This window comes from Erythrolamprus reginae, chromosome 1 (genome assembly GCF_031021105.1).
Source record: "Erythrolamprus reginae isolate rEryReg1 chromosome 1, rEryReg1.hap1, whole genome shotgun sequence".
Lineage (NCBI taxonomy): Eukaryota > Metazoa > Chordata > Lepidosauria > Squamata > Dipsadidae > Erythrolamprus > Erythrolamprus reginae.
In genome coordinates this window covers 392,971,444-392,995,516 of record NC_091950.1, presented here as the reverse complement: position 1 = coordinate 392,995,516, position 24,073 = coordinate 392,971,444, and the positions used below count along the sequence as shown (strand labels likewise).

General features: G+C 42.8%; 1 protein-coding gene across 1 annotated transcript in view; it reads right to left on the bottom strand.

The window, feature by feature from the left end:
• Positions 1–482: 482 nt before the first annotated feature.
• ASXL2 (ASXL transcriptional regulator 2) overlaps positions 483–24,073 on the bottom strand; it is a 76,964-nt gene continuing 53,373 nt past the window's right edge. The window contains exons 5-12 of the mRNA XM_070734930.1: positions 16,071–16,186; positions 13,435–13,549; positions 11,789–11,929; positions 10,426–10,589; positions 7,692–7,788; positions 6,814–6,919; positions 4,544–5,195; positions 483–3,046 (exon numbers count right to left, since the gene is read on the bottom strand). Of these exons, the coding sequence (XP_070591031.1) occupies positions 728–3,046; positions 4,544–5,195; positions 6,814–6,919; positions 7,692–7,788; positions 10,426–10,589; positions 11,789–11,929; positions 13,435–13,549; positions 16,071–16,186 (3,710 nt within the window). The 3' untranslated portion in view covers positions 483–727. The remainder of the gene's footprint in view (positions 3,047–4,543; positions 5,196–6,813; positions 6,920–7,691; positions 7,789–10,425; positions 10,590–11,788; positions 11,930–13,434; positions 13,550–16,070; positions 16,187–24,073) is intronic.

Here is a 24,073-nt window from a genome sequence, read left to right as displayed (position 1 = left end):
GAGCCTGGGACCAAAGGAGTTAGCACTGCTGTATCTTGATTGAAATTCAAAGGCCAAGCATACCCATTCATATAACAAAATAAAAATCATCATTGCTGCCAGTGGTTAATTCAGAGCTATAAACTGATTGTACCCAAGCCCCATTCTGCCTTGCAAATTCTGATGATCTGCAGTACGCTGCTTCTGCCTCTCCTCAAGGTGAATTTATAGAGTTAAGAAAAATGGTTTACTGTAAACAGCAATGCAACAAAATTCAACTGGGCGGTAGGTATCTCCTGTTGCTTACAGCTGCTGATGTAATAGTCTCAACTACTGTGTTTCGCTAGGACATTTGGCAAGTCCATTCAAAGAAAAACACGGAGGCCACAACGCTAGCAAGTTGGAGGCAAATCAGGCCCTATGGGAACAGGGGCACTAAGGGTGAAGTGGGACTTATTGGGCCAGAATTCTGCTACTATAGGACAAGAGGCAAAATGAGCATGAGGTTCACATCCACAAATTTATCTCAAGGTTGGAAAAAAATAAATCTTTTAAGACAAAACAATGCAACATATTTACATGATTCCTTAAGTGCACACACTTGTCCCCACTGGGTTTAGCCATTCATCCAAGGTGCTTGTCTTCATTCTCAAGGAAACCAAGTAGATATGGGGCGGGATAAGGACAGGGACTCTTGACTCAGCAGCATGCCCTTCCTGCTCCCTAGGTGAGATCTGACAAAAACCTGCTACCGCACGACGAGACAGGAGACACAGAGCTTGGAGGGGCCAATACAGTCATCATGGCAGAAGGCCCCGCAGCCCTTGCACACAATCATGGCTTTCAAGCGACAGTAGCACTTTGAGGGCAAGTCCTCCAAGCCACCATCTTCTGCAAAAGCCTGGCCACGGAGAGACTGCCCGTGGCTACCAGTGTTTGCTGAGTGGCTAGCAGGGATAGCTGTCACAGTTACAGAGAAGGACACCACGTCCCCCATGCGGCTGGGGTCGGACAGTCCCGTCAGGAGAGCATCCTGATGCATGTTTGGGGAAGTGGAAACGTTAATCGTGCCGCTGTAGCCTGGTCCAATGAGTTGCGTGGGAGTAGGGTTTCCAAAGAGCTGAGAGGGCGACGGGGAGAGCAGGAGGGGCCGCTGGGGGGTGACATTTCCTGGAGGACCAGTCTGAAGTTCCCGACTGCAAGGTCTCCTTTCTCCTCTGGTTGTCTGAGCCACTTGGGCTGCCTGGATAAAATCTTTTGCCGCGTTGCCTTGACCCGCTGGGAAGAAGCAAATGTTTCCATCCTTGTGGCTTATTGCTGCCTGCTCCAGCTTTACCTTTGAAGCCGCCTGCCTTCCTCCTCCTCTTCCTGGAGCCAGAGATTCCTCTTTAACCTTGAGATGTGCCGTTGCGTGGTCTGTGACGTTGCCATTGGGGTCCCCTTCCTCTTCGCCACCGCTAACGTTGCTGTCATCTCTACAGGTATGCTTCTGTTCCTCCAATGTCTTCGGTGGCTCATCTGAGCATGGGTGGCTCTCCGGGGGCTGGGCAAGGTTTCTTCTTAGGTTCTCTGGGCATCGTCCATAGGTGGAGACATTCAGGAGGTAATGGCCAGACATGGCAGGCTTGAATGTCCTTCTCCCTATGAATCCCAGTGTGAAACTTTGGCTGGTGGAGCTGTTCTCTACTGGGAAATGCGGGGGGAGGAGGGGGAGACGTGGAGGGGGAGAAGGAGCAGCCAGGAGGCTCTCCACGGGGACCTTCTGCCTGGCAGCCTGGAGAATATGCTCTTGGGCACTCTCGCCCAATGTTTCCCGGCTGCTGTGGAGGTCTGTAGGTTTGCTCCACAAGTCCTGCCCTGATGAAGAGGATAAGGGTGGGGGGCCTTGGGATTGTCCACAGTGACTAAGGCTTGGGTTCCCACTTGCTGGGAAAGTGACGTGCAGCTGCCCTTCCCCTTCCCTTGGAGGGCCAGGCCTGGAAACAATTGGGGTGGCTTTGCCTTCCTTCACAGGCAGCGCCACAGTCTTAATCTCCACTCTCGTCAGAGGCTTTGGGAGGATCTGCTCCATTGGGACTTCTTTACCTTGCAGCAGCTGAGTCACCAGAGGGTTATTAGCAGGGATGCTGGAGCTGGCCTTTACTGCAGAGGTACTTCCACTTGAACCTGAGGAGCTTGGGGGGACGTTAGGACTAGGGTCCACCAGCAAAGTATTACGGGGAGGAGAAGGTAAAGTGGACATGGGCAGAGTGCCACGTGAAGAAGATAGGGGAGAGGGTGCCTTAAAGGGTCCAACCAACACAGGAGATCCAGAAAGCAAGGCCTTGGCTTTGTCACCCGGAACACCTGTGCTGCTGGTAGAAGCGGATTTCAATACACTTTTGTAGTTCGCTCCAGGCTGGAAGCCACAGGATGTTCTTGTAACCTGGTTCGGAGCAACAGGGTTATTTCGAAGTTTCTCCTTCACGGAAGCAGGATCAACTGTTGAGCCCAAAGGAGCTGTGACACTCTGAGCAGCAGGCACAGTCAAAAGCCTGGGATTTGTACGGCCGACACTCCCTATTGCTGTTTGTGAGCTCGACGCCCTCTCCCTCTCTGGGTTGCTGCTCGCTGTTCTGGATTGTGCTGGGGGAGCCGGCTGTAGTTGTGCTCTAGCAGCACCGCTTGTGACTGCTGGTTTCGGAGCTGGGGGGTCCGCTGGGGAGAAAGAGGCTGGGCAAGAGAGGAAGCCCCTTTTGGGACTTGTCCTGCTTCCAGAGCCTGCCAGGTCCAATGCAGCTCCATGAGGCCTCCCTGAGAGTGGACTGCTCTTGTCGTCTCCTTTCCCCCCTCCCGGCCCTGGGCCTGGGATGGCTTCCACAATGGAGGCAGAAGGAGCAGCAAGGGAGGCTGCGGCGGCGGCTTCGGCTGCAGCCGCTGCTCGCTGGGCCCTGGCCATTCTGGCCCTGGCTTTGACGTCGGCCAAAGTCCTGGCCCCTGTTCTCCTGATGATTGGGAAGGGGGCCCTGGGAGAGACCTGGCTAGCAGACAGTAACGCTGGAGATCCTTGGATTCTGGAGACGTGGATCTGGAAAAGAGGGGAAAGCATCAATAAACATGGAAGGTAAAGCACCTTTCGCTCCTGTTTCTTATCTTGGAACAAAGCAAGAGACTCAAGGCAAAATGGGTCTGATGAGTTCCCAGGAAAACACTCATCCCATCTGGTTGGCAGACACATCAAGTGGAATACACTGAACTCTCCCATCCCCACCTATTCTTTCAAGAGGCTGCGGAACTGAATAGTAAGTGCCTCCTCCTGAAAAAAAGGAGGTGCAGTAGCCAAACATTTAGACTACTAATTCATCAACCTCAGTGCTGATAACGTCCCAGTATTTAGTTTGTTTGTTCATTCTCTCACTTCATTCATTCATTCATTCATTCATTCATTCGTTCATTCTTTGTGTATTCATTCTTTGTGTATGAAACACAAGTCTCCAAGTCTCCGGACAGGGGTGGCATACAAGTCTAATAAATTATTATTATTATTATTATTATTATTATTATTATTATTATTATTATCATCATCATCATCGTCATCATTATCATCATCATCATCATCACTACACAGAGAATTCCTGAAGTAAATGAAGCAACACAAATGCTTTGGCTTAAGAACAAGATTTAGATGCCTTCCTCTTATCTATGGCAGTGGTTCTCAACCTTTCTAATGCCGTGACCTCTTATGTTATGGTGACGGCCAATCATAAGTCTAGCCCCAATTCTCCCAACAGAGCTTTAAGCTGATTGGCAGAGAGGTCAGAGGGACACCCCCACTGTAAATGCCAAAGGGGTCCCAACCCTCAGGTTGAGAACCCCTGATCTACGGGATCCCTCTGACCCCTCACATCCTGGACACAAATTGTTTCAACTCCTACCCTCAAAATGTCGCTACAGAGCACTACACACCAAGACAACTAGACACAAGAACAGGTTTTTCCCGAATGCCATCATTCTACTAAACAAATAATTCCCTCAACACTGTCAGACTTTCTACTAAATCTGCACTTCTATTCTACTAGTTTTTCTCATAATTCCTTTCACCCATTTCCTCCCATGTTGGCTGTATGACTGTAACTTGTTGCTCGTATCCTAAGATTTTTATTAATATTGCTTCTTCATTGCTTATTTGACCCCTATGACAATCATTGTTGTACCACATGATTCTTGACAAATGTATATTTTATTTTATGTACGTTGAGAGCATATGCACCAAGACAAATTCCTTGTGTGTCCAATCACAATTGGCCAATAAAAAATTCTATTCTATTCTATTCTTAAAGTGAGATTATCAGTGGTGAAAATTAGGATGTCATTCAAACACTCTTGGGCTGAATCCCCCTAACCAGAACTGCCCAAACTCACTCTCATTTGCTTGCAAACATTCAGCCAGCCAGCAACCAGCAGGGACAAGTGTTCTTTCGCTTTCAAAAATGGACCTCTAGAACAATGCTGGGATTCTGACAAAGGACTACAGCAGCCTACAGAAGTCATAACAGAATGCGCTTAACACGTATGGTTCCTTTACCCTGAGAGGAGGGACTTTTGGTGTAGGCGCGATGGGAAAGCACTGCTGTGGGGCCTGAAAAGGCGGCCTGGTGGGGCACTTTTCTGTCACGTGGAGCTGCTTTTCAGGTGTCATCTGTGCCTCTTCAGGAATCTCTGATTTCCTCTTGAAAGCCCGGATTCCAGTGTCCATTTGTTCTGTGCAAGTGGCAGGAGCCCCCTTTGCAGAAATCTCCTGAGATTCTACTTCTGGTCTTGGTTTCGTGCCAGCAATGGCTGCATTCTTTGGTTTGCTTGGATTTTGTCTCGCCACAGAGTCCAGGCAAGCAGGCTGTGGTGTCACCTTTTCTAGCTCCTCAACCCTCTTGGAAGTCTTCTGAGGAATCTGGCTGCTACTCTGGAAGGACGCACTGTTGCCAGAAGAATTTATAAGTTCTTCTGGCTTCAAGACCTTGGGCTGTTCAATCTCCTCTCTTTTAGGGGCTGCTATTACAGCTGGGAGGACCTGTACCTTTGGACCCACCAGAGAATTGGTCTGTTCTTTGTCAGGTGCTGCTTTATGGACCACTATACATTTCTGTAACTGAGGTGCTAGATTCCCAGTCCGTGCTTGATTCTGAACAGCAGGAATACAAGATGTCAGTTGTTTGGACTCTTCAAGGCTTAGCCCAGAACTAGAAGAAAGAAAGAGAAAGCAGAGACATTGGTAAGATACAGGGCAATTCTTCCCTTCTCAACAAGCAGAGTGTGTCATTCAATCAGGAAAACCTTTGGAAGTGCCAACTTTTCACAGGGAAGCAACAAGTATTCAAGTCTTGAAGCCTGTCACAATAGGAATGGGTTGGTTCTTGTTCAAATAAATGCCTAATAGGTACATTTACATGACATGATAATTATTTTTTTATTATTATTATTTATTGGATTTGTATGCCGCCCCTCTCCATAGACTCGGGGCGGCTAACAACAATAATAAAAACAGCATGTAAATCCAATACTACAACAACTAAAAAACCCTTATTTTAAAACCAATCATACCTACAAGCAAACATACCATGCATAAATTGTAAAGGTCTAGGGGGAAAGAGTATCTCAGTTCCCCCATGCCTGACGGCAGAGGTGGGTTTTAAGGAGCTTACGAAAGGCGAGGAGGGTGGGGGCAATTCTAATCTCCGGGGGGAGTTGGTTCCAGAGGGCCGGGGCCACCACAGAGAAGGCTCTTCCCCTGGGCCCCGCCAAATGACATTGTTTAGTTGACGGGACCCGGAGAAGGCCCACTCTGTGGGACCTAACTGGTCGCTGGGATTCGTGCAGCAGAAGGCGGTCTCTGAGATAATCTGGTTGATAAGCTTGATTTATGTTAATCTTGGCTAGTTTTTGTATTGTGGGTTAATATGTTATTGGGATGACATGAAATCCAGGGAATGGGTAAAAGCAATAGCTAGGTTAGCAATGAATAGTTACAGAGTGACAGAATGAAAAAAATGAATCAGCATAATGGAACATCTCAATTGATTGTCAAGAAAAAGGATATTTTTTTCACTGTGAAAAAGCAGTAACTGAGGAGGATCTGACATAGTAGATTAAAGGAAACTAATCGTGGTCTTAAGGCATACAGTGGAGACCTCTTCCTTTAAAATGGCTCTAAGTTCTTTCTTCCTTTCTTCTGGAGGTGAAATGGCAGGAAGAGCTCAAATTTTGGGAACCATGTAGACTTATATTATATATCACTTCATAGTGCTTTTATAGCCCTCTCTAAGTGTTTAACAGAATCAGCATACTGCCCCCAACAATCTAGGTCCTCATTTTATCAACCTGGGAAGGATGGAAATCTGAATCAACCTTGAGCCGGTGAGATTTGAACTGTGGAACTGCAGCTAGCAGTCAGCTGAAGTAGCCTGTAGTGCTGCATTCTAATCACTGTGCCGCCTATAAGTTATAAGTTACCTTATTAAAACAATACAACAAAGATCTGCATTGCACTAGCCAATAGAAAAATTTTGTGAACAGAGAAGTTCCAGTTCTAGTATATTCTCAGTTATGGACAGACTGCTTTTCAATCCTTATCAGGCACCTTTCCAAAATTATTTAAAATATTTCTGGAATCAAATATTTAAAATACTTTGACTATTTGGATAATTCATTTCTGAATGGTGCAACACAAAACAAAGCATTCCTCCAAAGCAGCCTTCGGTGCAGTGGTATAGTTTCAGAATCCAGGCCAACATACCACCAGCTCAAAAGGCTCAGAAAGAAAATGGCATGTTCATCAGGCAAGGCGAGTTAAATCCTTACCTTTGACCATAGTAGCTCTCAAAGAAGCGCTCTTTCCAAAGTTCTACTTTCTTCTCCTTTTCTAATTCCTGCCGTAGTCTTAGTTGCATCTCTGGAGTGAACTCCCCTGCCACACACAGAGTAGAAGGAAAGAAGTTAGTAAGATTTATTTATTTATTAGATTTGTATGCCGCTCCTCTCCACAGACTCGGGGTGGCTAACAACAATAGTGAAACAATATGAACAAATTCTAATATTTAAGTTAATTTAAAAAACCCTTATTTAAGAAACCAATCATACACACAGACATACCATGCATAAATTTTATAAGCCTAGGGGGAGGGGATATCTCAATTCCCCCATGCCTGACAACAGAGGTGGGTTTTAAGGAGCTTACGAAAGGCAAGGAGGGTGGGGGCAACTCTGATCTCTGGGGGGAGTTGGTTCCAGAGGGTCGGGGCCACCACAGAGAAGGCTCTTTCCCTGGGTCCCGCCAGACGGCATTGTTTAGTCGACGGGACCTGGAGAAGGCCAACTCTGTGGGACCTAACCAGTCGCTAGGATTCGTGCGGCAGAAGGCGGTCCCGGAGATATTCTGGTCCGATGCCATGAAGGGCTTTATAGGTCATAACCAACACTTTGAATTGTGACCGAAAACCGATGTGCAACCAATGCCTTTTCTTTGCTGCACTGACTTTCCCGAGCATGCCGCCAATCTTTTCAAAAGTCACCAATATTTGCCCTTTAGAAACGGCAAAGGTGCTTATTTTTATTTCATGTGTAGCTCTGGTCTCGTGCTGCTTTGCGCAAGTAATTCTTCCAGTAAAAATCTGTTCATTCTCACCAACACCTCTGCAACATCCTCAGAAACTTAGAGAACTGCCCCTGGAGGTCCTCACCTTCCGACAGTCGCTCCTTCCATCCTTGCGCAGCAGAATTGAAGAATTCGTTGTTGAGGGCAGAACTGCTAAGCTTCATCAAGCCATCCATTCCAATCTGAAAGACAAATGGGGTAGGGTAAATTTTAAAAAAATATGCTGCCAAGTATTCTACTTTCCTCAGGAATTCATGAAACCAGACAGATAAAGTGAGGGGTTAATAATAATAATAATAATTAATAATAATTTATTAGATTTGTATGCCGGCCCTCTAGAGAGGCCAAAAAGAGGGAACTTGCAGTTTATCTTTCTATGGTAAGATGGTCTCTGATAGGCCACTTTTTAGCTTTTTCCACCTTATAAATAATTAATTTAATAATAATAATAATAATAATAATAATAATAATAATAATAATAATAATTTATTTGATTTGTATGCCGCCCCTCTCCGAAGACTCGGAGCGGCTCACAACAATAGTGAACAATGTAAACAAAACCAATACTTAAAAAGACATCTAAAAACCCATATCATTAAAATAACCATACAACTCAATCACACCATACATAAACCATATTAGCAAGGGGATACCTCAATTCTCCCATGCCTGGTGACATAGGTGGGTTTTCAGCAACATACGAAAGGCAAGGAGGGTGGGGGCGGTTCTAATCTCCGGGGGGAGTTGATTCAAGAGGGCCGGGGCCGCCACAGAGAAGGCTCTTCCCCTGGGGCCCGCCAGACGACATTGTTTCGTTGACGGGACCCGGAGAAGGCCAACTCTGTAGGACCTAATCGGCTGCTGGGATTCATGCAGCAGAAGACGATCCCGAAGGCATTCTGGGCCGATGCCATGTAGGGCTTTATAGGTCATTATAAATGGTTTGAGAATGATTTTTCTTTTGTGAGAACTGGGAAAAATTGGTTTAACAGCTGTATACATATAAGAAATGAAAGCCTGGCCCCATCTGTCCTAAGAGCATCAGGCGTTCCCCATGAAGGCCTGGATGTTCTATTAAAATATTTGGAGATGGATACCCATAGAAATAGCTTAATGGCAAGCCTTTCAAATGTAGCCTTGCACTTCTTTGCACTAAATGCCACAATCAAACCACAGTAAAAGCATTGAAGGTTAAGACTTTTACTCTCATTAAAAATGCCAAGATTAGAGCACCAAGGCCCTAAAAAAAGACAGTTCCCTTTTATAGAACTCTACATTACCACAGGGACCCGATAGAGACTCAATTCTTGCTGATACATCAACAATAAGAAAAGGGACGGTTTTAATTTTGAGCTGAGGAAGCAGAAAATAAGGTAATTTCACAAACTGAATACCCAATTGATGATCAATTTATTGGATACTGGGAACCTTGGGCTCTTACTGTTATACAGCCTAGGTTCTGCACAATTTGTCATTGTTAGTTGTGAAGTCGTGTCTGATCCATCATGACTCCATGGACAATTTGATTTAATTTGATTTACAGTGGTACCTCATCTTACGAACGCCTCTTCTAACGAACTTTTCAAGATACGAACCCGGTGTTTAAGATATTTTTGCCTCTTCTTCCGAACTATTTTCACCTTAGCAGCTGCTGCTGGGATGAAGGGGTTTCTTTTTTTCCCCTTTTTTGAAGAAAGAAAAGGGAGGGGCAGCTTGGAGGAGTAAAGATTTTGCATGCTTGCAAAAGCACTGAAACGGTGTCTTTTTAAGAAAGAAAAGGGAGGGGCAGCTTGGAGGAGTAAAGATTTTGCATGCTTGCAAAAGCACTGAAACGGTGTCTTTTTAAGAAAGAAAAGGGAGGGGCAGCTTGGAGGAGTAAAGATTTTGCATGCTTGCAAAAGCACTGAAACGGTGTCTTTTTAAGAAAGAAAAGGGAGGGGCAGCTTGGAGGAGTAAAGATTTTGCATGCTTGCAAAAGCACTGAAACGGTGTCTTTTTAAGAAAGAAAAGGGAGGGGCAGCTTGGAGGAGTAAAGATTTTGCATGCTTGCAAAAGCACTGAAACGGTGTCTTTTTAAGAAAGAAAAGGGAGGGGCAGCTTGGTGGAGTAAAGATTTTGCATGCTTGCACAGGCACTGAAAGGGTGTCTTTTGAAGAAAGAAAAGGGAGGGGCGCCCCCCTTGCCTTTCTTCCTTCCCACTCACCCTTTAGCCTAGCCTTGCTTCTTCCACCTGCCCCCTTTAGCTGCTCCTCCCTGCCCTCTGTTCGCCTCCCTTCTAAAGTTTGGAATTTTCCTGAAGGATTTGCACGCATTACAGTATTTGCTTTTACATTGATTCCTATGGAAAACACTGTTTCATCTTACGAACTTTTCACCTTACGAACCTCCTCCTGGAACCAATTAAGTTCGTATGATGAGGTACCACTGTATTTGATTTGTATGCCGCCCCTCTCCGTGAACTCGGGGCGGCTAACAACAGTGGTAAAAACAGCATGTGGCAATCCAATACTAAAACAGCTAAAAACCCTTGTTATAAAACCAATCATACATACAAACATACCATGCATAAATTGTAGAAGCCTAGGGGAAAAGAATATCTCAATTCCCCCATGCCTGACGGCAGAGGTGGGTTTTAAGGAGCTTACAAAAGGTGAGGAGGGTGGGGGCTATTCTAATTCCTCCAGGCTTTCCTGTCCTCTACCATCCCAACTAGTCCATTTAAGTTTATGCCGACTGCACAATAGCCTTGTTATAAAAACTGTGGGAAAAAGTTGACCCTCCCTTGACCTTTTTTCTCCCCTCCCTCCATGGACACATACCTGCCTGTCCACCTCTGGCAGGAGCAGGAGCAGCTTCTGTTGACATTCAACCGGTAGTCCCATGAATGTATGCTTGTTGATTAGAGCTCGCAGGTTGGTATTCACCAAGATGGATTCCGGAGTTTCTACATCAATTTCAGCACATTTTGTCCTCTTCAGCTGCCCTAAGAAAAAAAAGAAACCAAAGGTCATGACTGGGAAGAAATGGTCTACCCGCTCTGCGTCTACTTCTCACAAAGAATGGGAAAGGCCCTGAGACTGATACAAGGCTGGAAATCCACTCCATTTGACAAATCTTACATGTTACAGGACAGCTTTCTTTCAACTACACAGAAAGAACATTAAAGGAAATAAGATGGATGGCACACCTCAAAGTCCACAACTAAGTTTGAAATCTCAAGGGAGGCTTTGGTCACCACACTACAAAAGAGACATTGATACTCTAGAGAAAGTGCAGAAGAGAGCAACCAGAATGATAAAGGGACTGGAAACTAAAACATATGAGGATAGGTTGCAGGAACTGGGCATGGTTAGTCCAGGGGGGACATGATAGCAGTCTACAAATACAATGGTACCTGATACGAACCCGGGGTTCAGAAATTTTTTGCCTCTTCTTACGAACTTTTTCCTTCTTACGAAACCACTGCTGCCGCCGCCGAGAAGCCCCGCTGCCCGGCTGTCGCTTTTTGAAACAGCCAGGGGGCTTCCCAGCGTCCTCCTGAACCCGAACGCCAAACCCGAACTTCCGGGTTCGGCGTTTGGGAGGCCGCCGAGAAGCCCCCCGGCTGTTTCAAAAGACGACAGCCGGGCGGCGGGACTTCCCAGCGGCCTCCCGAACGCCGAACCTGGAAGTTTGGCAAAAGTTCGGGTTCGGGAGGCCGCCGAGAAGCCCCCCGGCTGTTTTAAAATACTGTACATATTTAAATGTATTATGATACATATTTAAAGGTATTGACTGCTTCTAGCTTCATCCAGAATATACAGTAAAATTCACTGCTTTTAGACAAGCTGTATAGCAATGATATCTCAAACAGAGACCCATGTGAAGTAAACCCAATGAAATAAAAACTCTTGCTGTTCATTTAGCAGCTACTCTTCTAGCAGAAAATAGAAAACTAAGAAAACACCCACATAAACAGAAAGAAAGACCTTTTTTGTAACTCTGTCCAATCCAGTTTTGTTTTTTCTTGAATAACCCAAAGCATTAAAATTTAAAAATGAATTATGAAATACATTTCATAAATATATTGTATTTATTTTATTTTATTTAAAATAACAATAAATAAAATATTTCTAAGTTACAGATCCTGATAAAATATCAGGCAGGGTTGTTTTTTTTAATAGAAAAAAGCTGTTGTCTTACTTGCATGGAGCCTCTCAGATCTCTGGAATGGTTTCTTCCCAAGCACCGGCAAGGAAGGTTCAGTTTTAATAGAGGGAGAAGAACTAGAAGTAGAATTCTGTGGGCTACTTGAATGTCCATCTGATTGCTTTCCTTCCCAAGCTGCAAAGAAAAGAATAATTAACATAATTGTTTTAATCAAACGAAACACTATCTATCTTTAATTGTTCAACAGCTCATGTTTTCTGTCAAATTTTTGGAAACCTTAGATTTCGACTGGTTATTTATATGAAATATAGATTGTAGCACTATGCAAGGCCACAACAATAAAACGATCAGAGGTAGATAACAAATTATTTGTGGTTTCTAAGTGCATGTGCTATTAGTCGTAAAGATTGAATGGGAAGTTTTCATGAAGTCTCTGCTTGACAAGAAGTCTGATCAGTCTTAGAAGTTGTTATTATTATTATTATTATTATTATTATTATTATTATTATTATTATTATTATTTAATTTGTATGCCACCCCTCTCCATAGACTCGGGGCGGCTTACAGCAATGGTAAAAACAATATATAATGACAAATCTAATAGTTAGAATCTAAAATAACAATAATACATTTAAAAAGTCTAAAAAACAAGAAACCCCAATATATAAAAACATACATACAGTCATATCATACACAAAAAACTACATAGGCAGGGGGAGATGTTTCAGTTCCCCCACGCTTGACGACAGAGGTGGGTTTTAAGGAGTTTACGAAAGGCTTGTTCAGTTAGCTACCCTGAGTTAGCCGCCCCGAGTCCTCGGAGAGGGGCGGCATATAAATCCAAACAAACAAACACACACACACACACACACACATACTGTATACTGCACTGGATTCTATATACAGCACATAGTTCAACAAGAGAACTTACAATCTGCTGCTGACACATATAAAGATATTAACTTAAAAAATGTAATATTATCAATATTAAAATGTAATATTATCAATTATCAATATATAATACCAATTGTGGAAACTTAATACTGAACTAAATGGCCTAAAAGAAGAAAGGAAGGAGAGTTTCATTCAAAAAGAATTTAACTACTGTCTTTTTTTCTAGAAACATAGAAACATAGAAGACTGACAGCAGAAAAAGACCTCATGGTCTATCTAGTCTGCCCTTATACTATTTCCTGTATTTTATCTTAGGATGGACATATGTTTATCCCAGGCATGTTTAAATTCAGTTACTGTGGATTTACCAACCACGTCTGCTGGAAGTTTGTTCCAAGGATCTACTACTCTTTCAGTAAAATAATATTTTCTCACGTTACTTCTGATTTTTCCCCCAACTAACTTCAGATTGTGTCCCCTTGTTCTCGTTCTCGAGTCTTCTGGTCAAAGTAGGCCAGAGGTCTTCAAATTTGGCAACTTTAAAGACTTGTGGACTTTAACTCCCAGAATTCTCCAGCCAGCATAGAGCATGGAGACTTCATAGCATGGAGACTTCAACTCTGAAAGTTGAAGTTTACAAGTCTTAATGTTTAGAGGTTTGGGGACCCCGGAAGCAGGCTAATTAAATATAAACCAATCTTGGGCCCTCTTGCTGTCATCGGAGGTCAAAGGTGATGAGCTGATAAGTTGAGGAAAATAATTAGCAATATGACAAGGGCCCATACCGGCTTTTGCAGGATGGTTAGCAATCTTTACATGTTGCTGTAGGAGGTGGTGATTAGTTGATACAGGCACACTGGTTCGGCAATGATGCTGCTTCCTTTGCTTTTGCTTCAAGGCCTAATGAGAAAGTGAAAGCGATTCATTATCCAGGAGTTTCTTAAGCTGAACAGTCTACTCTACACAGTAGTGCAAAATTCCTTGTTCAGGAAAGCCAGCAAAGATGTAGAAATGGGTGGCTGACATTACTGTTCTATTACCAATTATTAAATATTACCAATTATTAAATATTACTGAAGATGGATTTTTCCGTTTCCTACAGATTCATTTTCATATAACAAATGAGATAGAAGATTGCAAAAAAATTTTGACATACAGATTTGCGGACAACAGATTTGACCTTGCTATCAAAGATATTCTCCAATTAATGCCTATGTTAAATATTTAGAAGTGGGGAGTTTTTCCTTCCTTGATACCAGGCAAAATATTTCATCTTATGGTGTTGCAAGAGTAAAGGGGAATGTGATTTCATTAATGATTAATGAGCACTACCCAAATAATTTCCCAGTATCCAGATAATACCCAAGGCATTATCATAATTACAAATTACATAATTACAAAGACCTTTCTCAAAACATAGATATCTTCTAGAAAGTATGAACAAATCGGATCCATAGAGACATAGAGCAGTTGCTCCATGGGAATGTAATATAATATATGACATTATATATAATTTACATTATATTATATAGACCCTACAACAAATACGATTAATTCATAATTATGACAAAAACTCAGTGTTGAGACTGCTCCAATGTCACAGTTTTTACGATGAGATTGGGCGGGCCATTTGCCTGAAATGGCATAGTGCCATGATGGCAAATGTGGCACGCGGAGCTATATCTACCGGCATCCGTGCTGTTGCCCTAGCTTAGCGTCAGTGTGCATGTGTGCACCGGTGAGCTCTGGGAGGGCATTTTCGGCCTCCAGAGGGATGGGGAAAGCTTCTGGAGCCTGGGGAGGGTGAAAAACGGGCCTACCAGAGGTCAGGAAATGGGGGGGTGTCGTGTGTGCATGCGTGGGGATGGGGAAGCATGGGGAGGTGGTCACATGCACAGGGGGCAGGGTGTATGGTGGCACTGAAGTATAGGTGTGGGCACACACGTGCAAGCAGTAGCATGCATGCACGTGCTTTCGGCACACGAGAGAAAAAAGGTTTGCCGTTACTGGCATAGCATCTCCTCCAAGGTCCCTTCCAACTCTATTACTCTATTCTATTCTGTGATTAGAGATACAGAAAGAAAATATATCCTGGTAGCTAAAAGAAAAGTACAGTGTTCCCTCGATTTTCGCGGGTTCGAACTTCACGGAAAGTCTATACAACTGTTTTTCAAAAATATTAATTAAAAAAATACTTTGCGATTTCCCCCCCCCCATATCACGGTTTTTCCTGCCCGATGATGTCATATGTCATCGCCAAACGTTCGTCTGCCTTTAATAATTTTTTTTTTTAATAAACTTTAATAAATAAACATGGTGAGTAATAATCTGAATGGTTGCTAAGGGAATGGAAAACTGCAGTTTAGGGGTTTAAAGTGTTAAGGGAAGGCTTGTGATACTGTTCATAGCCAAGAATAGTGTATTTACTTCCGCATCTCTACTTCGCGGAAATTCGACTTTCGCAGGCGGTCTCGGAACGCATCCCCAGCGAAAAGCGAGGGGACACTGTATTGCACTGACAGAAGGAGACATCCTCCTAAAAGAAAAACAACTGCAAAGCATCAAGTAAACGAACGGAAAGAATGTCTAGGAGAAATCAAAGTCCAAACATAAAATATCCTCTAGAGAAAAAAATGTAAGCCAATTTTAAAGGTTAAGAAAAACAGTTATCAAATTATATTGGAAATGTGATGATCTTGAGTAGATAATCACTGTGAAGGAAATACTAGAATGTGGGGGATGACCAATGTGAAGAAAATGCTGGCGCATTTTGAGCCAGAACAAACACAGTTGCCAGAGGAATACTTCCTGTCTGAAAGGAAAAACATACGGAGCTGATGCATGAGACAAAAAGTAAACAGGGCCACTGAAATTAAGCAATAAATAAATGAAGGGCAATTATAATATAATTTATTTTTATTTGGGAAAACCCGTAAGAGCCAAGGATAAAGCAATAATTATTACTTTATGGCTATTTTGCAACTGAATGAGACATCAATTAGCTAGCTCAGTCCCCTCAAGCTAAGTGGCTAAAAGCTAGAGACTACTAAGTTCTTTTCTGCCATATATAAAGACTGTAACACAAAGAAATCTAGCATCTTAATGGTTGTCATTGCCATAAGAAAAGTGATTTAAATTTTTATGGAAAAAAAAATCCTAAGAAACACTGGTGGTTCTTCCATGAGGACAGTTTGAATAGAAGCTTTATTTTATTACATATATTTTAATTCATTTTTATCCTTGTTATCCAGGTGCTCAATTATGTAGAATCTTTAGCAGAGTGTAAATGCAAATTGGAGCAAGGTGCAGAGCAAATGTAACATAAAGTTAGGTTAGGTTTTTAGTGCCAAATGTAAAACTAGGGCACATAAGCACAAATTAAAAGGTCAGATAAACGAATCAGTACGCTCATCCCACTTACTTGTTTAAGTGCCTTTTTGCTGTGCTTCTGAGATGAAGAGATTATTTTACCTGGTGGGATAGAAGGAGATGGGCAGCCTGGCTGTGGGGAGGACACTTGTGTAAGTCTGGCTGACACTGAAGAAGCAAGAACAGAAGATGAAAAGATGATAAACAAGCATGCCACAAATACAACCATTTATTGTAAGCATGGAAAAACAGATACCTGCAAATATAATGCTGGACTCTGGAGCTTTGGAATAAACTCTGAGTACTTGAGAGTCATGAATCATAATTCTCAACTGTTCAAAAAAAAAAATCATACATAAGGTACCCAAGGAGACCCTTCCTGTCATTGGCCACAATGTCCTCTTAAAGAGCATCGCTTCATGGAAAACGTCATAGGGCCAATTTCATGAAGAATGGCAACAGGTGCTCAAGGGCTTAACAGGTTTGAGGAAGAGGAATAACGGGCAGGACCTCGCACCCTGGACACAAACTGTTTCAACTCCTACCCTCAAAATGTCGCTACAGAGCACTGCACACCAAGACAACTGGACACAAGAACAGTTTTTTCCCGAACGCCATCACTCTACTAAACAAATAATTCCCTCAACACTGTCAAACTATTTACTAAGTCTGCACTACTATTTCTACTAGTTTTTCCTCATCGTTCCTATTACCCATTTTCTCCCACTTAGGACTGTATGATTGTAACTTGTTGCTTGTATCCTTGAGATTTTTATTAATATTGATTGTTTCTTCATTGCTTATTTGACCCCTATGACTATCATTAAGTATTGTACCACATAATTCTTGACAAATGAATCTTTTCTTTTATGTACATTGAGAGCATATGCACCAAGTCAAATTCCTTGTGTGTCCAATCACACTTGGCCAATAAAGAATTCAATTCAATTCAATTCTACTCTACTCTACTCTTAAAAAATAGAAATATTTGTGCTCTTTACTGGGTTTGTCTTTTAAACGTATCTTAATATTATTTTAAGAATTATATTTAGCCATATGTGGACAATATTTGAAGGACTGGGAACCACTATATGGTTTTCTGACACTCTGCAGATTCAGTAAAATTTATCTCATAAATATAAAAAATTTGGAGGGCATTTATTACAGGTTTTAGGACAGAAAAAGCAGCTTCCCAGAGTCAAACAACTTCTATCCCTGCCCTTCAAATCTCCCCAACTTCATCCCTAAAATCTGTCCGTTCTAATTTGATCTCAGGGTGCCGCAAAGAATTGCATCTGCCCATTCAGTGTTCAAGAAAATCTGTGGCAGGTCCTTTGAGAGTTACATGGGACATCTATTCAATAGCAGTCTCCCTTCTCTGAAACACTCTGCCACTAAAGATATGGATCACCTCTACCATAAAGTGGGGATGATTCACCAGACTAGTCCTCAAAGCCATTTCAATCCTGGAGCACCTATGAGATTTTCCCTTAGGGTATTAGGGTTTATAACTATGTAAAGGCTGCGTGCTTCTTCTTTTTCCTTTATGTGTATGCTTTTTTTGTTTCTAGTCTAGAGTTTTGAAAACTATAAATATCATTTATAATTAAATAAACAAATTAACAAAGGCAATAAAGAAGTACATATTTTCTTTATGACAAATAATTGGCCTATTATTGTAATGAAGCAAGAGCAAGGAGAAACTAGAAATTATTTGAGAATAAGATGTCGTACGGTCCATTGTTTTAAATCATTTTATATCTAATTTCCATAATTCCAAGAAGTCCAGTAGAATCATATTCCCTCTCACTCATAAGACTATAAGAAAGCAGAACTAATGTTCTGAAGTTGTCTACTAGTTACTGGAATTTGGACAGTAGACTAGCCCGTCACAGAGCCACTCGTCTTTAGTTTTTCCCCATTATACTGAATTAGTCATTTATTACAAAAGTTTCTATGCTCCTGCAATCTGTTGATTGGCTGCTTAAGAAACCTTAGTATTTTAAGTAAGATTATTACAAGTATATGACATAGCACATGCAGAGATACAATCCCCACCCCTACCAAAACAAACAAAGACCCCCAATAATTTCAATCATACACCTCCACTAATCATTTCTTTGGGAGAACATTCATAGAACATTCATCCTTCTCCATAGGCTCCTTTAAAGAGCAAGATCTTTAGAATATTTATTTATTTATTCGACTTCTATGCCGCCAATCCTGAAGGATTCAGGGCGGCTTACAATAATATAAAAAAGTACAGTTAACAATTTTAAAAAGTCAAGTACAAAATTAAAACAATAACCCCGTTAAAACCCACAATTCAGCAATCCAATCAAGACGTACATATCGTTCAATACAATTTGGCCACGAAAGATGTACAATTCATGGCCCCCAGGCCTCTTGGCAAAGCCAGGTCTTCATAGCCTTTGGTAAGGCAGCAGGGAGGGAGAAGAACGGACATTGGGGGGGGGAGTCAGAACCCCAGAGCCGAGGCGGCGACAGAGAAGGCCTTCCCCGCAGCCCCGCCAACCTGCATTGCATAGTTGACGGGACCTGGAGAAGGCCAACCCTATGCGAACTTATTGGTCTCTGGGAGGCATACGGCAGGAGGCAGCCCTGTAAATAGTCTGGCCCTAAGCCATGTAGGGCTTTATAGATAATAACCAACATCTTGAATTGCGACCGGAGACCAATCGGTAGCCAATCAAGTAATTATCCAGGATAGTAATAGAAGAATTCAGCTCTAGGGATAAGAAAGTTTTTTGAAAATACCTCCAAAGACCCACCCCCATCTCCTTGGTTCTCACTGGATGGGCAGATTCCACATGGAAAAGATAGTTATCACATAACCTTGGCTTGTACTCTGGAGGTCACCTGGCAACAAGTCCAGCTCCCATCACTTCTATTCCAGATACATAGGGTAAATAACCACCCGATTTTTCAAGTTGATGATTTTTGGCTTGCACAGAGGCTCTGGGAGGGCGTTTTTGGATTCCAGAGAGCCTCCGGTGGGATGGGGGTGGGCACTTTTTACCCTCTCCCGGCTCCAGGGAAATCTTTGGAACCTGGGGAGGGCAAAACACGAGCCTATTGGGCCCACCAAAAGTTGGGAAACAGGCCATTTCCATTCCCCAGAGGACCTCTGGGAGGTGTGGAAGCTGTTTTCGCCCTCCCCAGACATTGAATTATGGGTGTGGGCACTTGTGCATGGACGATAGCGTGCATGCACGGTCTTTCGGCACCCGAGGAAAAAAAGGTTCGCCATCACTGCTCTAGGGGCTCATCTGAAACACCAACATAAAACAGAGTATAGTCCAGACTCATCATCTGACTACCCAGTTCAAAATCTACATATTCCAGTTTATGCAACATCTATTCAACAATTAACAATTCATATTTTCTGCTTTGGATTGCACTATTCTTCCAACCTTCCAGCTGCATATGGATACATGACCCAGGAACAACCCTTTTGTGAACAGTCCAAAGACTTTCCATGACCCATGAACTTCTGGCTGCAAAGCAGGCTGTAAAACATTTGACTGTCTAGATCCAGAGTTGTAGCCCCATTAAAACAAATGGCAGTTATGGTGAACAAAAGCCTTTCTACTAGATTTCTGAAATTTGGAAAACTCTCCATTGATCAACTATAGACTGGCCACAACCCATATCAGTAACCGACTCAGGAAAACAATCCCACGCTTGGATTCTCTCTCTTCTCTAATGTTAAGTTAGCCTGAAGCTGTACCGAGAGTTGCTAGCCTGTGATAAAGACCAGATCTTCAATTAAACAAGCATAAGCTTTTCCTGGAATCATAAAGAACCTCCTGTTCCTTCCAATACGAACAACATTCACTGAAACATATCATGAGAAAAATGATCTAAGTTCACTTCAAGATACGGAAACGTAGTCTTACCTTGCAAAAGAATTTCATTTGTGGACATGGTTACAGCACCCAGAAAAAACGTACGATCTGGACTTGTACCTGCTTTGGGGTCTTGCAGGAACATAAACACACACACAAACGAAATTGCAATCTTAGCTATTAAACTCCCTCGGCCCGACGATTGGATAGGCCAAAAAATACAGGGCTTGCCTATGTTGTATCAAATTTTTGCCTTTGCTGTTTCAGAAAACTTTATTTTTGTACATAAGGAAGTAGATTGCTGATATGATCTGAAAGGACTTCCTGTTTTGTACATATACAATACATAACGATGATGATGCATTAAGCTAAATTGCAAAGCTCAGTCATCTTCCCCCAAAGGGTACAAAATTTAAAGGGTAGATACTTTGGTTCCACTTCTTCCCAGTCAAAAAATAAACGTATTTGAAAGACAATCCAAGTTTGTCAGGACTTAGCCTTTTAGGTTTGCTTCTTGACCTCTGCTCGAGCACTTAAAATTATGCAAGATTTTAACTGCATCCAACCACAGATATCCACACATTTAAGAGCTGTATTACACCTTAAAAGTACAAAAAGGGGATGTAATAGTTGTAACAGTTCCAAAGGAGCAAAATAACTTTCAAGATTATTTTTGTAACAACAAGCAGGTGAAGTCAGAGTATTTTTCTTTGGAATTTTTGAATGGAATAAAAGGACAAAAACAGCCATTCTTTTTGCCAATCTCTGTATTTTTTTACTCTGTGAAGCCAATTTTACTATAGTTTTTGAACTACCAAACCAATATTTGAGAGGTCTCGGTGACTTATACAGGTTTTGCACCAAATGCAAATATGCAGAGGACACATTAGGAGATGTACTTGGAGCTTTCTTCAGACATTTTGTGCAATTTTTCTAACAATAAGAACAACTTGTGAGTAACAGCTACTATGAGCATAATTCTATGAAGCTCATATTACATTATTTTTACTATTTTTAAAGACCTTGGTTAATAATGGAAAGGGCAGCAAATCTTTTTTCCTAGAACTTGTCATTTAACAGGACTTCTTGTTAACTTGCCACTGGATTGAAAGATCCAGCTTCTAAAGAAACTCGAAAGAGTAGCCAGTTTTCTTCATTTCTTTGCAACATCTTCTCATGAGTATTTGCAACCAATAAGATATGCTTTTGGAAATTTAGTTTCCATTGTAGCCTGCCAAACCCCTAATATGTATTTTCAAAGATACCCTGTTTCCCCGAAAATAAGACAGTGTCTTATATTAATTTTTGCTCCCAAAGATGTGCTACGTCTTATTTTCAAGGGATATCTTATTTTTTTTCAATGAAGAAAAATTCATAATTATTGCTGAACAAGGAAAACGAACCTTTAATATAGACTGTACAGTAGTTGTCATCCCAAACCAGCATAACCAGACAAACTGTGAATCCTATCAAGAATTTCTTACTACTATCGTACCGTTATGTACTACTACCGTGTTGGATGTGTTTTAAATTTGATTGATGCAGCGTTTTGGGATGCAATTTATGGACAGCCGTGTTATACATGTTCTGTTCGGAAATGCTGCGAAACGAAACGTCTCCTACGTCTTACTTTCGGGGGATGCCTTATATTAGGCAATTCTACGAAACCTCTCCTATGTCTTACTTTTGGGGGTGACTTATTTTCAGGGAAACAGGGTAGCTGCTTCTGGGAGATTTCAGTTTCTCCCCCAAATCTCCCCAATATAGTTATGAGAGACCACTTCTGTTTTGTTGCAAAGAAAGCTACAGTGATCCCTCGATTAGCACGGTCTCGATTAGTGCGAAACGCTACAACACGGTTTTTCAAAAAATATTAATTAAAAAATACTCCACGGTTTTTTTGCTATACCACGGTTTTTCCCACCCGATGACGTCATACGTCATCACCAAGAGTCACTTCTCTGTCTCTTTCTCTTTCTTTCCTGTCATTCTCTGCTTCAATCATTTTCTCATTTCTCTTTTTTTCTCCCCTTTTTTCTATCATTTCTCTCTCTCTTTCTTCCTCTCTCACACTCTCTTCCTCCCTCTCTCATCTCTTTCTTTCCTTCTCTCTCTTTCCTTCTCTCTCCCCCCCTCCACTTGCCCACGAGAAGAAAAAAAGCAACCTCTGCCGGGCAGCTCCCCTTGTGCCCCCGCTTTGTGTCTGCCTCTTGTCCCTCTCTTTTGGGGATTTTTTTTCTTTTCTGTCTGAGTGCGTCTGTGTGAGCGCGAGAGAGGGAGTGCGTGTATGTGTGTGTGTGTCTGTTGCGGCTTGGGCTGGTCGGCCTCGGAGGCGGGAGAAGGCGAAGAGGTAGCAAGCGGGGAACCCGGCGGGGTGGATGGTGGCGGCGGCGTGTGTGTGTGTGGTGGCTGCCTTCAGCTTGGGGTCGCCGCCGGCGTGCTCGAAGGACGCGCCGCCGCCCACCTTGGAGCCTTCGAAAGCCTCGTCGTCTTCTGTGCTCTGCTCGCCGCTGCTCTCCAAGCGGGGCGCAGCGGCTGGGAGCGCGCGCCTTTTCTCCCCTGCGTGGATCCTGGCTAGCCGTCGCGCCTCTCTTGAAGATGGGGAGCCTGGCGACGCGCTGTTTTCCCCCACCGAGGACAATCGGGGTAAACTCTTTTGGTTGGGAACCAACCGGCCCGGTGCTCTTTTGGCTCTCTTGGGGTTTCCCCTTTGCCTGGGCAGCAGGAAGACCCAGGGAAGGTTCCTTTGGCCGCCCAACAGCTGATCTGCTCCGCAGCGCGGCAGCAGCGAGGAGCCGAAGATGGGGTTTCCCCTTTGCCTGGGCAACGGGGAAACTCCATCTTCGGCTCCTTGCTGCTTCCGCGCTGCGGAGCAGATCAGCTGTTGGGCGGCCAAAGGAAACTTCCCTGGGTCTTCCCCGCTGCCCACACGCAAACTCCACCATCTGCGCATGTGCGGCCATGGGGAAAAAAGGGCGCGCATGCGCAGATGGTGTTTTTACTTCCGCACCACTATAACACGGAAAATCGATTAGCGCGGGAGGTCTTGGAACGTAACCCCCGCGCTAATCGAGGGATCACTGTATATGGATATATCCATGAAGTCACCAGAGGCAAATTTGACTCAAAGGAAATTTTACTATTGTGTAGACTCCCCTTTAATATTATATTGTCATGCAAGTCCTTACCTAGTACTTCATTGGAAATTATTCATATTTGCTTATACACTATTGAATCTCACAATTCATGGCAATTGAACATAGCATTAAAAATAAAATAATGCAATTAAAACATCGGAAGTGCAATTAAGTACTTAAAATTGGTAATACAGTGTTCCCTCAATTTTCGTGGGTTCGAACTTCGCAAATAGCCTATACCACTGGGTTTTTAAAAAAAATTAATTAAAAAAATACTTTGCAGGTTTTTTTCTATACCACGGTTTTTCCCGCCAGATGACGTCATATGTCATCGCCAAACTAATAATTTTTGCAAATAAATAACAAAAAAATATTATTGTTAATAAATAATTATGTTTATAAATATCAGGATCACTAAGTGTCTTATTCAATGGTGAGTATCAGTAATAATGATGAGTAAATGGTTGTTAAGGGAATGGGAAATGGTAATTTAGGGGTTTAAAGTCTTAAGGGATGGCTTGTGATACTGTCCATAGCCAAAAATGGTGTACAGTATTTACTTCCGCATCTTTACTTTGCGGAAATTCGACTTTCGCGGGTGGTCTCGGAACACATCCCCCGTGAAAATCGAGGGAGCACTGTAAATAGTTTTGAATATGCTGGTGCCAGCCCATCAAATGTACTGCCGAAAAGGTCGGTCTTGGCAGTTTTAGAAAAAATGTACCAGAGTTGGTACAAACTGGACTACTCTGTGCTACACAAAAATATCCAGGCTCATCTCTCCTACCGGTATATGGGGAACCTTTAGCATCCCCAACTGGGATGAACATATGGAACAGGTAATAGTTCTTTCTGGAGAGGGTCATCCCACAAGTATCTTCTCTTGCAGGCCACTGCTTTGAATAGTATTTGTAACTCTATTGCTGAATGGCTGCAGCAGGTCTCACTTGCCAGCATTTGTACTAGCTGCAGTTTCTGGTTAGTCTTCAAAGGAAGCCCCAAGTACACCATGCTCCAGCAGTGCATCCTGTGATGAGGAAAACATGGGT